A 15,479-nucleotide genomic window follows, 5' to 3' on the forward strand; every position below is an offset into this window, starting at 1 on the left:
TGGTCTGTGTCCTCAAACAGAAGTGGCTGCTGCTTTGCCCTGCTGAGGTGGAGACGAGCCAGGCCAGGCTGGGGGCTCCTGGCTCCTGGCACCTGCCGAGCCCAGTTTACATCACGAAAACAGCCCCTGGCCAGCCCCGAGTGCATGCGCAGCTCATTCTTCACACAGTGGAACTAGCAATGTCCTCACTCCTACCTGGTCCTCGCACCAGTGATATCCTAACTCATGGCCTGGGGGCCTGGGTGACCCGGACTTCCACCCCCCACTCCTTACTCCATTTCAGGCTGCCCCCACCCCACGCCCACGTCCCCCCACCTATCCCCACCGAAAGTCTTTCTGCTCGTGGGATACACCCTGCTCTCTCTCACCCCAGCAGCTTTGAACTTGCAAGTCTCTGCCCCAGTGAGATGCCTTCTCTTAGTTCAGGTCTCAGCTCACGTCATCCTTTAGGGGCTTTCCCTGACCATCCAGTGTCAAGAAGCATCACGTCCCTATCACGTTATCTTGCTACCTCTATAGCACAGATCACCCTTTGAAATACTCAGCTGTTCACATGTTTGTTATTTGTTTTCTCCACTGAAATACGAGCTTCCAAAGAGAGAGGTCCTGCCTGGCTTCCTGGCTACAGTGACAGCTCCTAGAACAGTGGAGATGCTCAGGGAAGACAGAATGAGTCTCCCACGAAGTGCTTTGGTGCAGAATTGCACCACTTAATGGATCTTGTGCCCTTTTTCTCTTCCTCAACTCTTTCGGGATAAAAGTATTGGGGAGTGTCATGACGTAGCTTGAATGAGCGCCCTGTGATTTCTGCAGGACTCATCTGACAGGCTCTATTGCCAGGAGCGGGGATGCAGCCCTGAGGGTGCAGGAGGAGGAACACCATAGTTTGAAGAAGATCTATTTTAGAAGCCCCCAGTCCTGGGTCCTGAGCCTGCTCTGCCTCTGCCTAGCTGCCTGGCCTTGAGAGAGTGACAGAAATGGTATGTGGATTTTAAATAGAATGTAGGCCTGTGCCAGAGAACTTCTGGCCCCCAAATTCTGTTTTGGTCTCTCCAGTGTTCACTTTGGGAAAAGTAGACAGGGTTGAGTGTCTGGACCTGCCATTCTGAGGTCTAGATCCTAGAGAGTGATGACTTGCTGCGGTTCTCGCACTTCAGTGGGCATGAATCTCCCGGAGGCCTGATAAACAGATCGTCGGGCTCCACCCCCAGAGTTTCTGATTCTGCAGATCTGGGCAGGAACTAAGAATCCACAGTTCTAACTTGTTCCCAGTTGGTGTGATGCCACTGGTTCAGGGAATATGCCCTGGGACCCCGCCCAGGGACCGAGGGGTGAGGGCCACTGCTGGGCTGTGAGGCGTCAGGAGTGGTGTTCAGCACCGCTTAGCCTATGCAGCGCTTTATAATCACAAACCGGGCTTCAGATGCATTGTCTTATTTGCTCTTCAAACCCTGAGACATGGACATTATCAACCCTGCTCTGCAGATGAGGAGACTGATGTTTGCAGTGTCGCACAAAGTGTCTGACTGCAACATCACAAAACCGCCTGGCACTCCCTGAATGTCCAAGAGGTCACCACACCCTGTGTCGCTGAAGTCCCCCTTGCTATGGTGTGAATGGCCACAGGCACCTCCTTGAGGGGTCTCCTTACCTAGCTTCTCCCTCTTCCCCCAAATAGCAGATGGCGCAGAGGTTGAGAGTGAAGGTTTTCCAGTTCCGGAAAGGAGTCTGACTTTCTGCTCTACTTGCTACCTGTGTGATCTCAGACAAGTTACTTAACCTTTCTAAGCCACAGTTTTTCTACTTATAAAATGGGATAACGGGGGTGTCTTCTTTAGAGAGATAAAAAGGTTAAATGAGAAGAATGTAGAAAACGAGCTTAGCACTGCTTTCACACTAAGACAACAAAAGCAATTCAGTAAGAAGTGAGGGCACCCACCTGGCTTTTTTAAAACATTGATCTGATCTCACTTCATAGTTTACACAGTAGTTTTTTTCATTTATTTTCTCATTTGATAGTTACAACAACCCAACTTAAAATTTCACTTAGGATCAGGTGTGGTGGCTTACACCTGTAATCCTAGCACTTTGGGAGGCTGAGGCTGAGGCTGAGGTGGCAGGATTGCTTGAGGCCAGGAGTTTGAGACCAGCCTGAGCAAGATAGTGAGACCTCATCTTTACAAAAAGTAATAAAATTAGCCATGCGTGGTGGCACACACTTGTAGTCCCAGCTACTCGGGAGGCTGAGGAAGGAGGATCACTTGAGCCCAGGAGTTAGAGGCTGCAGTGAGCTATGATGACACCAGTGCACCGCAGCCTGAGAGACAGAGCATGACAGGCTCAAAATAAATAAAAAAAAACATAAAATAAAATCCCACTTAAGCCTCCCCACCCCTTGCCTATAGGATCAAGTCCAAGATTCCTAGTGAGGCATCAAAAGCTCTCGGAGATCATAGCCCCTGCCTCCATCTCCAGTTTCCCTCTGACCGCAGCCTTCCTCCTGGTGTTCCCAGCATGATTGTTGGCACTCGACAGGCCCTGATACTTGTCCAGGCAGCATGGGATCCCATGCTGCTGCCATGCTGTGCTCTTTCTGCCTTCCTTGCCCTTCCTTTCGCTTCTTATCCATGTAATTCCTACCTTTTATTCAAGGCAGTCCAAGTGTACATCTTCTACAATAGCTCCTATGTTTTATTCACCCAATAAATATTTACGGGCCACCTCTTTGTGCCAGGAACTGCACAAGGTGCTAGGGCTACAGCGGTGAACATGGTAGAACCTGTCTGAAGTAGCTGTTCTGCCGCAGCCAGAGCCTCGGTTTACGGTAGCACTTAGCACATGGGGCTGTAATGGCCGGGTCAGTTTAACCTTCAGTCCCCCTGCTAGACCACAGACAAGCTCTGTGAGCAGAGAGCATAGCTTATTCATTTCTGTGCTTTGCCCAGTGACTGCAATATTTGTTAAGTCCAACAACTTATTTATGTATTTTGTTCGTTATGCATTTCACTTACCTGGTTAAACCTGACATTATAGTTATTTCTTTAAAAAAAAATTTAAAAAATGTATTTAAAGTATTTTCTTACTTTAATTTTTATTGTCTTTTTTCACTACTACTACTGCAGCTAATACAGCTATTTCTGGCTTTCCCAGTATTACATTCTTACATAGATATATCTAAAATGAAATGAGAATGTGCTTATTTAGAATAACTGCAGATTCAAAATTAACTAACCACTTTGTAGGCTATTCACCCTGCAAGACCTCATTCCCTGTACTTCCTGAATAATTCCCTTAAAAAGATGCCAAACATGCTCTCAAGACCCCTCTTGGTTTCCTCATGTCCCCAGGAGTGTTTTGCATGTTAAAAGCAAAACATTGTACTGATACCTACTCTTCTTTCTCATTAAATATCCAACAACCTCAAGTACAATTTTACACTGCTGTATAACTGCCTTTCACCAACTTGCCAATATGTTTACTCTCTTAATAAATTTAGAACAGTAACTCCTTGTTTGCTCAGCACGCCTATTAGCTGTTCCTTATAAGCAAACTATTTAGATCATTGTAACTCCCTTAGAATGCCAGTTTCCTCTCAACAATTTCCACCTCAGTTGTACATATTCCTCCTTAATCATTTTAAACTAACAGTCTAAACTATCCTAGAAGTCTCAGGCACTTACTGAACGCCACCTGTCACATTGGACTGTAACAGTGTTATCTTCAACGATCACTTCCGTGGCACCACTGACCTCAGACGTATTGTTATTGCTCTCTTGGTTTATTAACTGTTTGTTTCCACTGCTCCTTGCTCCTAGGCTGTATTTGTAATTTGCTGTTTTACTGCACACAGACTTTCCCAAGAGATAAGGGGCAAGAAAGATCTGCTTGATAGACTATATGACAAACAGAACTTTGCCACTTAGGAGCAAGTTTAACGTTCAGTTCAAGATGGCCGAGGGTACTGGGAGTCTGACCTCTGAAAAAGTGAGGCAGAGTAATCTTTATCTTTTTCTCTACAAACAATAAATAATAAATGAGTACCCAAAGAGTATTTGCAGAAGTACGTGTTTTAGAGAGTTAGATCTACCACCTCACTCATTCCTTTTATGTAAAGCTCTCTAAATAGTTCCTTTCAGATTTCCTAGTGTATTAGTGTGGGCTTAACTGCATGAACACAGACCCTCCAGATTCAGTGGCTTAGAAACAAAGGCATTTTATAAGTTTGTTTCCCTCTTGTGTTTAGTAAAGCTGAGTCTTCCAAGCTGACCGGCAACTCTGCTCTGCAAAGGCGTTCAGGGACCCAGGTTCCTTCTCTGTCGTGGCTCTGCCGCCCTCTGGACATTGTACGTTTATCTGTGTATTTGGGGCAAGGTCATGACCCTCTCTGGGTTCCAGCTGGTGGGAAGGGGGATAGGTGAGGAGGACCCACGCCCTGCTTTAAGGGTTCTGACCTGATAGTGGCATACACCCCTTCAACTTACATCCCTTGGGTAATTACCACTGGGCCACACTTAACAGCAAGAGGGGCTGGGTGATGCAGCCCCCAACAGGCAGCTCCGTGCCCAGCTACAGCTCTGCGCTTAGGGAACAGAAGAACAGGTTCTGGAGGACAACTAGCAATCTTTAGTAAAAAATAATTTTCTTACTTCTACTTCATAGAAGCACTGTAAAACTGCTATACAATTATCTTCTTTTAAGAAAATCCATAGAAAAAAAATCACATTTACATAAAAACGCTAAAGAATCATGTTTTAGAACTGAAATAAGCCTGAGAAATCATTTGGACATTGGACACCTGTGACCAGCAGATGTTATTTCATTGACTTGTTACTATCAGTCTTCCACAGAGGAGCAGGGACTTTACCTTGTTCACGGCCAATCCCACCATTTAGAACAGTCCCCAACACACAGATGATTAACAAATCCTTGTTGAAAAACCAGGTGCAATTGAAACATATCAAAATGCAGTGATTTTATTATGACTTGTACCCCCATAATATCCTGAAATAAATAAAAAATAAAACCAAAAAAAGCAATGAGTTTTACTGTATATAAAAAAAAGTGTAGTGATTTTAAATTATTTTGTGAATTTATCTCCTCTAGTGAGTTAGCAGGAGTGGTAGGATATATTTTAATAATCTAATTATAGCAAGTTTCTTTCATGTTTATATATAATAAGTTTAAATGCAGGCCAAGTCCACATGGAAGTCTGGACAAGCTCATGAAGGATGCTGGGTTTTTATACTTCTATTCCAAAGGAAAAGCTAATAAGGGTCTGACCTATGTTGTGTCCTAATTAGATTTTTTAAAAAACAAAGCCTATCTTGAACTTAACCCCCAGGTGTGAAAAACATATTATGTGACATTCAAAACACCTGTAAAATGCACATACCTTCATTTGCTGATATTAAATGGCCCGTGATCAGGACTTAATCTGTTTTTTTCAAAGACAAACATTTTGCCACCATTAAGACCAAAAGAATAATTCAAATTAAGACAGTTCTATCACTTGTAAATTAGAAATAAATTCTTATTATAGAGTGGGAAATCCACTTCGCCAAATACAACAGTAAACATTATTAAAATAAATTCAGTGACCTTTTTAAAAAAGATTACAAAATTGAATTTATTGAGTTCCACACAAGATGCACTTATAAAATTAGTATTGAATGCCATTATAACAGGAGAAATGAACATCGTCCCAAACTCCCAACAGCATCTGCAAAGGAAATGAAAATCTCCCCCAAAACGACAGCACAATAACAGAATAATTCAAGCAGAATTGAAAGAGATATACCCAAACCATGTTCTTGCTCTGATAAAGGGCTATGTTTGGCAAAGCTTTCCCCAAACTATTGCCATTCACTGTGGGCACTGTTCCTTTTGTTGGCGAAAAGGACATGGAAAAAAGAATAATCATTCTAAAATGGGGCTCCACTGAAACACACACAAAGAAATTAAAAGTCTCCTCATTTGTAACTTAAAATACTTCCTGGTTTCACAAAGGCATGTCTGTACAATTTCCTCGACATTAATCTTCAGATTTCTTTAGTTAATGTAAAACATTAAAATTCACTTTTGTATTTCAAATGAACAGCCAAAGCATTAAAGCTTGCTTTATATTTCACCCAGGAAACAGACAAATCACCTAGAATTTGCCTACTGCACACACATATGCCTGAAACATGGGCATGAGAGTTGAACTTTAAAATCAAACATCAAAAGTAATGGTTAACAGTACCATCTTCTGGACAGTTCTGAAATCAGAAGTTGTAAAATTTTTATAGAAATGCAGAAAGGATTCTCAAGATACAATGGGTGGAAAATAACTTGTCCTAGGATGTAGGCCACAAACTAGTAATTAAGCAGAAATGGAATCTGGCTCTCAAACAAAACCAAAAAGCACCATTTGGTTGCTGTTCCCAACAGCCATACACAAATGCCTCCCCACACCCAGCCAGCCACCCACACGCCTAAAACACTCCATTTACTTTCACTCGAGGTCCTCTCCCAACCCGGGCCTGACCCACGCCCAGCACAGGCCCACCCAGACAGTCACGGCCCCACAGATACCCTCCCATAGAATGCACACCCCACCCCAGCACAGGCGCACTGACCACCCAAACGGAACTAATGCATCTTCTAAGCCCAAGCAAGATGATGTGGCCCAATCCACTTAGAACATTTACTTTAAAAAATCCAGTTAAAGTCGACAGTTTTGAATCTTGTACATTGACATCTTTTCCGCCTACTCAAATCCCTTTAGCTATAATAATTTATGAAGCAATTAGTTTTAAAGCGAAACCAGTTAAGTATACCTTAAAGTTAACACTGCTCTGCTTTTTTCGGTATAAAAAGTGCCTTTTTGTAAGGAAATTTCTATTTTATCCACTGCAATTAAACGACATATAGCTTACGTTTTGCTTTAAAGAATAAACTGAAAAATTATGAAACATTTTCCCAGTGCTGCTTAACCTTCATTAATTAATTTTTTTTAAATAAATGAACTGGTTTAATGTTTATTTTTTTCCTATAAAATGCTACTATTCATCATGTCTTATTTAAGGTAGCCTTTAATTCTGATTAATTCAGATACATCTTCAAGGATTATTCTGGTGGTAAGAACATTTATCTTGACTTATGTTTAATAATTTTTTTTAATGCTTTGGCAGATGAAGTAAAGTTTGAAAACTGTTTGTGAAAATGGTATGAGACTGGAAAGGTAATGTCATGGTAAAAGCTTCACAGTTTTCCCAGGTATATCCTTATACTGAAGAGGCCTTGAGGCAAAGTTGGACATTCTGGAAGCCCAGCGTGACAAAGCACAACAGATTCTGACGTTGCCTTGGGTCAGGTCTGGAAGTGATGCTGCTGCCTGGCCAAGCAGGAGGAAGGTTTTATAATCCATCAAGTTTCCCAGAGAGTCGAGGCCGGAGGCCGCTGTGATTCCGTGATCTGACCTTCAGCCAGACCACGTTACTGGAAGAAAGATACTAAGATTTGCTTGCCGATAATAATTTAAGTTTTTAAATAAATATTTAAGTGCCACGTCCAGCCTCTGTCCATCCTGGCAGCACAGCACTCGCTGCCCAGGACCCAGCTTTGTCAGCACTCGGAGCCACAGGTTCAGTCAATTCGGTTTCCGCAAATTGTGAACCTGTCTATCTCTAACAAATCTTTCTTTGAGGATCTGTGTTTTAATTCAGAATTTTCCTGTGTTATGTCCTTCTCATCACCATCTGGAGTTGTTAGAAACTGATCAGAATTGCTTGTCACAAGTAACGGTATGACGTTTTCCTTCTGATGGACAGGCTGGCTGGTGACCGAAGCAGACAGGTTTTCTTCCGTGGAAAGGCCTGTGATAAAATAGATCCACTGAATTAGAAAAAGATTTCCCCCCAAGTTGTAATAAATATGAGCTCACCAACATAGAGATACCGAAAAAGCTGCCCATTATCCACACTTTTAAATAAAGCAAATGACAACCAAATAGCACGTTGTATAAGCAGCCATAATTTATAAATGAAACTTAGAGGCTAATCACCTACATTCGTTCATCCAAAATTTTATGGACGGGCATTATTATGTTGATCACACCACACAAACAACACCATCACCCAGCTGTGGGAAAATCAGAACTCCTACATTACAACTGCCTCCTATATGACCAAGTCTGGACACGACTGCTGCCAGTCCTGAAAAGCCAACCCTGGCTCCCGTATGCAGGCCATTAGGGAGTAGGCCAGGCAGACTCTCCCGCATTCCACCTCTCATTTGTAGCCACTTCAGCTAGACTTAGTCAGGCATCATCTTTAGGAGTCCAAATCAGAGGTAAAAACAAGCAAACCAACAAATAAAACCCCTAATGTTTATTTTAGGCCACAAGAATCCTGGAGGCTGGCCTTGGGGACAGCTGGGCCAAGGCCTAGAGCCACCCTCTGAATTATACATTCAATCCTTATAAGAACAGCTTTTTTGAAGCAAAAAATACATACCATAAGCAAAAAATATATACCCCCCACTACTGTCTCTGTCCCTTTTAGAATGTGATGAACCCGATGCTGCCTTCAGAGTCAGCATCCTCTTTTCGGCCTGACTCCGACACCCTCCTGAGTGGTCTCTGTCCCGACCATCGAGATAGGCTGTGTAGACACTCAGACACTCATCCTGAATGCACTTCTCATTCTGCGACATTGATTCGATGGCCTCGCACTACAGCATGTGCTTTGAGGTGTTATCCCCTCATTAGACTAGATCCTCAAACACTTATTAACTTAATGAACAGCCTAGCAGACACGTACAGGCCCACTATGAATTACCTAGGTGGCTGAAACAAATGCAATCCTCATGTTACTGCAGTACCTACGTCTCCCAGTGATTACACACTCCTTCCTTTATCTTCGCTCGCTGTGCGGCTGTGGGACGAGCCTGCCCTGCCCCTCAGGTTGGGCTCCAGCCCAGCCCAAGCTTCCTCTCCTGCCGCTGTCCGGAGCAAACTCTACACTCTCAGAGCACTGAGCTGAGAGTACTCGGGATGCTTTTTCAGGCCTCTGTGAATTAACTCATGCTGGCCCTTTTCCTCAAGGAAACAGTTGTCCTTTCCACTGGCCTTCCCTGTCCTATTCTCATTCTTCAAGATTTAGTTCAGGCATCATCACCTCCAGGAAGAGCCCCCTCCTGCCCTTTTCAACCCCTTGCTCACTTACTTGGAGGGTCCCCCTGTGCTGTCCCGCTGTGGGTACGTGAGGCCCTGAGGGCATCCTTTATTTACTTTTCTATCACTAGTGTCTCCTATATGACACAGTAGCTCCATACATTTAAAAACAAACCATTGAAACTAAAAGTCATATGAGCAAATAGCCATGTGAACAGGGAACTGCCATCTAACAATCAAAATTAAGTCAGTCTCCTGGTTCTTCCTTCAGATCTTCCAGGCCAGACACCTTGGACTTGTCCCTGACTAGGGTTCAGAAGACTCTCTTTCTCACACTGCACATCCCCCTCATCACAAATCCTTTGCTGGAATCTCCCAGGGTTATCCAGAACCCAGCCAGTTGTCCCTGCTCACACCACTCCCCCTGCTCTGAGCCACACGCAGCTTCCTCCCCCTTGTCCCCATTTCTGGGCACCCCCTCTTGAGTCTGTTTTCCATAAAGCTTGAGAATGATACTTTTAAAATGTCATCTGCCCCATGCTACTCCTCTGTCCAAAGTGGTGCGACGTCCCCCTTCCCACTGAGAGTCAAAGCCAAGGTCCTCACAACAGCCCTCCAAGGCCCCACAGATTCCTTCTCCAAGTTCCTGTCCCCGGGATTGGGCCACTCTAGCCACCTGGCCTGGCCTTTGCTGTCCTTCGACACACCAAGCACCTTTTCTGCCTTGGCATGTCCCTGCGTCCTCTGCCTAAGCCGCTGTCCCTGGAAGGCCGGCTACTGCCACCCTCGGGCTCTTCAGGTGCCGTCTCCTCAAACTTGGGGGAGTGCCCGACTCCCCATCATACTCCCCTTTCCCTGAGCCTGCTTTAGTTTTCTCTACAGCACTCGCTGCCACCTGATACAGTGCATGCCTATTTCTCTCTTTCCCTCCTCCCGACAATCTAGAATGAGCCCCGTGGGAGCAGAGATATGGCCTTTTGACCACTGCTGTATTCTCCCCCGGACCTGGCATGTAATAGGTGCTCAGTCATCATCTATTGAACAGTGAATGGATAAAGGGAAAAACCTGGAGCACTGGGTCACGTATATGTGAGATGAGAGCTAAACTATAACCACTGAATGTTCCCAACACACAGAAATGATCATGTTTGAGATGACAGATACATTAATTACCCATATCTGATCACTATATATGTATTGCAACATCACTATGTATTCCATAAATATGTACAATTACTATTTGTCTATTAAAAAATTGAAAGAATTATAAAACAACTAGGTGAAGTGAAACCAAATCTCTACAGCGTTGCTAACTGTTGACTGAATGCTGATCTAACTCTTTGAACCAAACCTACCTTGAGAGGGTTTACACTTGTTCTGTGATTTGCTGGACGGCTTGCCCGGAGTGCTGGCGGGGGGAGGGTTGGACAGCTTCTCTTCCATTTTGGCTTCCTTCACGTACTGGCATGATTTCCCCAACAGCACGATGCTATTAAGTACTTTCAAGGATATCAACCTAAAACCGGAAACAAAACAAACAACCACTGTTGGAATTAACCTAAATCACTGTAAATGCCACCTACTACCACCACTAAGGAGAAGGCGGTGGAGCCTGGTGACAGGGGGACAGGCCCAGGAGTCAGAGGACTGGGTTTGAAGTGTCCCAATTCCTTACACAAAGCCTGTGTTTCCTGAGGCTTCTTTACCATGAGGGGAAAACTTAGCTAAATTCCTTAGTTCTCATTATAAGAAATTATACGGGTTAGAAGTTTTTCCTGGTAGTAAATAATTTAACATTTATTCTCTTATTACAAAACAAATACATTTAGTACATGCAGATGAACAACAAAAAAACCAAGAAAATAACATAATTCCACAGCCTAGTGATAATCACTGCAATAACTGATATATTATCTTCCAGTCGTCTGCTCTGAGTATACATTTGTTTGTACTTTTTTGCTGCACAGAAACGGGGTCTATTTTATTAATCCAAGGCAGGAGGGAGCGGAGTTGGGAGATGGAGCACTGACTCTGGGCCGGTGTGTGTGGGTGGAGCCCTGACTCTGCAGCTGAGCGCCTGCCCATGGGGCCCTGGGCAAGCCACTCAGCCAGCCTGGCCAGAGAGGGGAGGACCTGGGCAAAGTGCTCAGAATGGTGCTGGGCACACAGAAATGCCAAGCAATTCTGCTGTTACTGTTATTTATACAACAATATAGCACGGATATTCTCCTATGTTAGTTGATGTTCCTTGGTGACGTTATTTTAAATGGCCTTATATTTCACTGTGTAAGTTATCATATAACAAAGACCCAAACAACACTTATTTCTGGATATTTAGATTATTTCCAATATTTTGCTTCTACTAAAAAGTTTCTCATTATGTTAAATCTGTATTTCCTTAAGATAAATTCCTAGGTACCTATAATTACAGAAATGAAATTTCTGGGTCAAAAGATATATAGTATCTTAAGGCATTTGATATAAATCTGGCAAAAAAATTATGGGGAAAAAATCTCCTATTGGTATTGTCTCACATATAGTGGACCTTAGATAACACAGATTCAAGGACTTGATGCCAATTTTATAGCAGGCAAAGAAGCAGATTTCGGTTTTTTTATGCCTGATATGGAATCCTGGCAATAGCATGAAGTTACAAGTCAGTGAGGACAAGTCTGAGGAGGGGCCTGGAAGCAGATCAAAGTGAGAAGCAAACAAGGTTTCCTGCAGGGCCCAGCCTCCCCGGAAACTATGAATATGAACATGGAAGAACCCATACAGATCTGCAGCTGCAAGTACTTTTCTGTGCATAACACTCTCAAATTTATCCCCACTCCAACCCTCCCCTAAACTCCACTCATCCCTTCCACTGCTTCCTTGACACCACCTCGGGGACGTCTAATAGAATTCCAAACTTATGAAATCCAAACTACAATCTCGATTACAACCCCACCTTCTTCCCCCTGCCCCCCCTCCCCCCCCCCCCCCCGCCCCATGTATCCTTCTCTCGAAGGCTTCCGAGTCACAGTAAATGGCAATGCCATTACTCTAATTGCCATTACTCTAATTGCTTGGGCCCCAAACTTGGTGATCCTATTTGATTCCTCTCATTCTCTCCCACCTTGCATCCGACCAAATCATTAGTAAGTCCTGTCCAGCTCCACCTTCAAAATATAAATATACCCAGTTGACAAATTCTCACTGCTCCCCGGCTACCACTTCAATTCCAACCTTGGTCACCTTACCCTGACTTGGCCTGACTACTGCTTCTCCTCATGCCACATTCCAGTGTATTCTCCACACTGGAGCCTAAGCGGTCCTTGCAAAAAGCCCACTAGGTCTTGCCATTGTCTGATCAGACCCTCCAGTGGTCTCCCCTCCCCAGGGCCCTTCCCTGCAGGGCCCTCCTCCCCCATGGCTCCCACCCTGGCTCCTGCTGTGCCCCTTCGCCTGCTCTCTTCCCAGGCGGCTGCATGGCCCTCCCTTACTCCAGCCCACTAGAGAGGACACCCCTGCCCACCCCTCTCTCAGGCCACTCTTCATCTCACACTACTGTGCTTTTCTTCATAACACTTACTACCAACCGTCACTTCAGAGAGACTTCTTTTTCTGGTTGATGTCTAGAAATTTCAGAAACAACAAGGCCAGGCACTTGTCTGTCTTCTTTTTAGCTGACCCCTTGACCCGCCTGGGACCAGCCCCTGGTGCCCAGCAGATGCTCCCTGAGCAGTGCTGGTTGGTCACAGCTGGCAAGAGTAAGTCTGGAGGGAAAAGGATGAACTGGGGTGTGGTGGGGAAAAGAGTATAGCATTTTATGTTAGGTGGCCCAGCTGAATTCTGATTTGTTTTTGCTGAAGGAAGATTCCTGGGTTTGGCGGAGTTTAACAAATACAAAAGTCTTCGTGGCCCAGGCGGTTTTGTGAAAGTTTCTGAAGGAGGAGAGGATATTACTAATTTGGGCATTACCCTGAGATGTTGGGAGAAAGGTACAACACTGGGGGAGGGGAGATCGAGGTCCTGAATTTTAGGTGATTCAGATTAAACACATCCCCTTTGGTGGATTATGCACAGGCAACTGTAACTAAACAAAGGTTTTCAGGTCTAGCATACACATGCTTCATTTCTTAATTTATTTATGGCAAAAAATATGAGAATAATTGCAGCAATGTCGCTTGATAAGCACAGCACAATGCCAAGAAGTTTCAGAATCGGTGTGAGAATATATAACGGAAAAGGAGGGTCTCACGTTTTTTAATGTCTAAAAAGAGTTACCTTAATGTAGGAAACCATTTATGGATACATTCACATGCAAAACAGGAAGTGGTGCACAACCTGATCATCTAGCTGTGGGTACCACTGAAATTAGCCACCTCCCCTAAACAGCTCTGCAGGGCAAGGGCCGGAGACAGGCACTGCACGAGCTGGGAAGCACAGCCACCACGCAGGGTGCTCGGGAAAGAACAGAAAGTGCAGACAATGGGAAGTGACTGTTCCCATGCTGCTCTGAGAGAAGTTTCCTGAGCGTTGAGGGGGCCTAGTGTCCTGAGCCAGACAGTACACTAGGCCCCACGCACAAAACACTGCAGAAAACCATACTCAAACCATAAAACTAGAACACCATAGATGTCTCTGGAAACTAGATCTCATCCTTGGGGAAGAATTCAGTGAATCTACTGCTGAACTTACTACTGTTATGCTTATTCTCTCCCACTTTTTTCCTCTAGAGATATTCAGATCTGATTTCTTTCACAGACATCATTCCTGGAGCACAACTCCTGAAATACCCTAGGTAAGTGAGAATGAGACAGGGTCCCTGTTTTCTTTGTCAGTAAGTTAACTAAATGCTAGGCTGGGCTACTTTATCATCAGTTCATTTCTTGAGAAAACTAACAACGGCAAGACCATTTTATATTGTTACTTTCATATCATTTATTACTATCTTAAATTGTTTCAGCTGTTCATTTATTGTTTGTCTCCCCCAACCAGAATGTAAGCTGCATGACAGTACACACTTGTAGATCAAGTTCAGCCAGCCTCAGGCAGAGAAACTGCACTTGTGTATCACCTTAGGCTTTATATGACAAAGGCCTAGAGTGTGCTAAATTAATTAAATGTGGCAAACATACTAGAAGGTCAAAGATGTTTTTAAATATGGAAAAACGTCTGATGGCAATGGCAGGTTTTTTTTTTCATAAAAGAAAATACGGGTGAAACCTAAGTCTTAAGCAAAAAGGGCTTTAAGTAAAAGAATTCACTAAAGATTAAAAAAAAATCTAAAGTATTGTTAATACTACTACCAAATAGCAGTGCAGTTGATCTAATTGAGTCACAAATACATTTGGAGGTACAAGCTGTTAAAAGGGAGCCCCTGGCACAGAATAGGAGTAGGATGATTGGGGTGCTGTTAACTTCCATCACATCTTGCATTTATACTTTACTGTATAACCAAAAACATATTCAAGAATAGTTAATCTTACCCAAAATAGAAGAGTATGACACAGGCATAAGACAGGATTCCTTGCACTTTAATTGAGCTTGTTACAACTCTGATGAGCTAGCCAGAAACAAACCAAAACAACAAAAACATACAAACAGAACACACAACCACAGAGTTATTAGTTAATATTTAAATAAAAGATTTCTCCATGCTGATTTTAACATTTTAGGTACACACTTGTGGTCTTTGTCTAAATCCAAGAAGCCAGTTCTAGATTTGTTGATTGATATGAAAACCTGCTTGCTAATGAAACCTTTTATGGTAGATTTGGGTTTGTTCAGACAAATCCAGGATGCCTGTGGCTAAGGCAACAGTTTAGCTGCTGTTGACTCTCTGAGGTCAGACACTATACCTAGTTCATGAATGACACATGCACTTATACCTAAGAGAGATGCAAATCAGCTGATTTTTACAACAAAAAATTATTCTGTAAAGTACAAATGAATTCATCTTGCTACATGTGGCATAACAGAGCTAGAATCACTTCATGGCCCTTTTTCCTGCTTTTCTCCCCCCGTTCTTTGTTTTTTGATTCTTTTAAGAACCCCCAACAATCTGCAGGGAGCACAGAGTAAAGGGAACCTTAGGAGGTTTGTACTGTTTAAAAAAACTAAACACTATTAAAAATTAATTATTTAAAGGTCAAAAAATTTGTCTCTTTTGGATAGTTATGGTTACATATCTATTTTCTTATTTAATTCACAGAAATGTAGGGCTAACAACATTATCCTTGGAAATCTGCTGAATAAGTCTGGTGGGACCAGTCAAAGGAAAATGTTTACGCATTATAGGTGCAATAGCTATTCCCACATACTAAGGTCTAGGGGGTCA

At 43.4% G+C, this 15,479-nt stretch overlaps 1 protein-coding gene across 5 annotated transcripts in view; it reads right to left on the reverse strand.

The window, feature by feature from the left end:
* Positions 1-5,599: 5,599 nt before the first annotated feature.
* TAPT1 (transmembrane anterior posterior transformation 1) overlaps positions 5,600-15,479 on the reverse strand; it is a 61,984-nt gene continuing 52,104 nt past the window's right edge. For all 5 annotated transcript variants that reach the window (XM_045550413.1, XM_045550417.1, XM_045550414.1 and 2 more), the window contains 3 exons: positions 14,629-14,705; positions 10,510-10,670; positions 5,600-7,856 (listed from right to left, as the gene is read on the reverse strand). In XM_045550413.1, the coding sequence (XP_045406369.1) occupies positions 7,627-7,856; positions 10,510-10,670; positions 14,629-14,705 (468 nt within the window). In that variant the 3' untranslated portion in view covers positions 5,600-7,626. The remainder of the gene's footprint in view (positions 7,857-10,509; positions 10,671-14,628; positions 14,706-15,479) is intronic.

The sequence above is a fragment of the Lemur catta genome, chromosome 4 (assembly GCF_020740605.2).
Source record: "Lemur catta isolate mLemCat1 chromosome 4, mLemCat1.pri, whole genome shotgun sequence".
In the NCBI taxonomy this organism is placed as follows: domain Eukaryota; kingdom Metazoa; phylum Chordata; class Mammalia; order Primates; family Lemuridae; genus Lemur; species Lemur catta.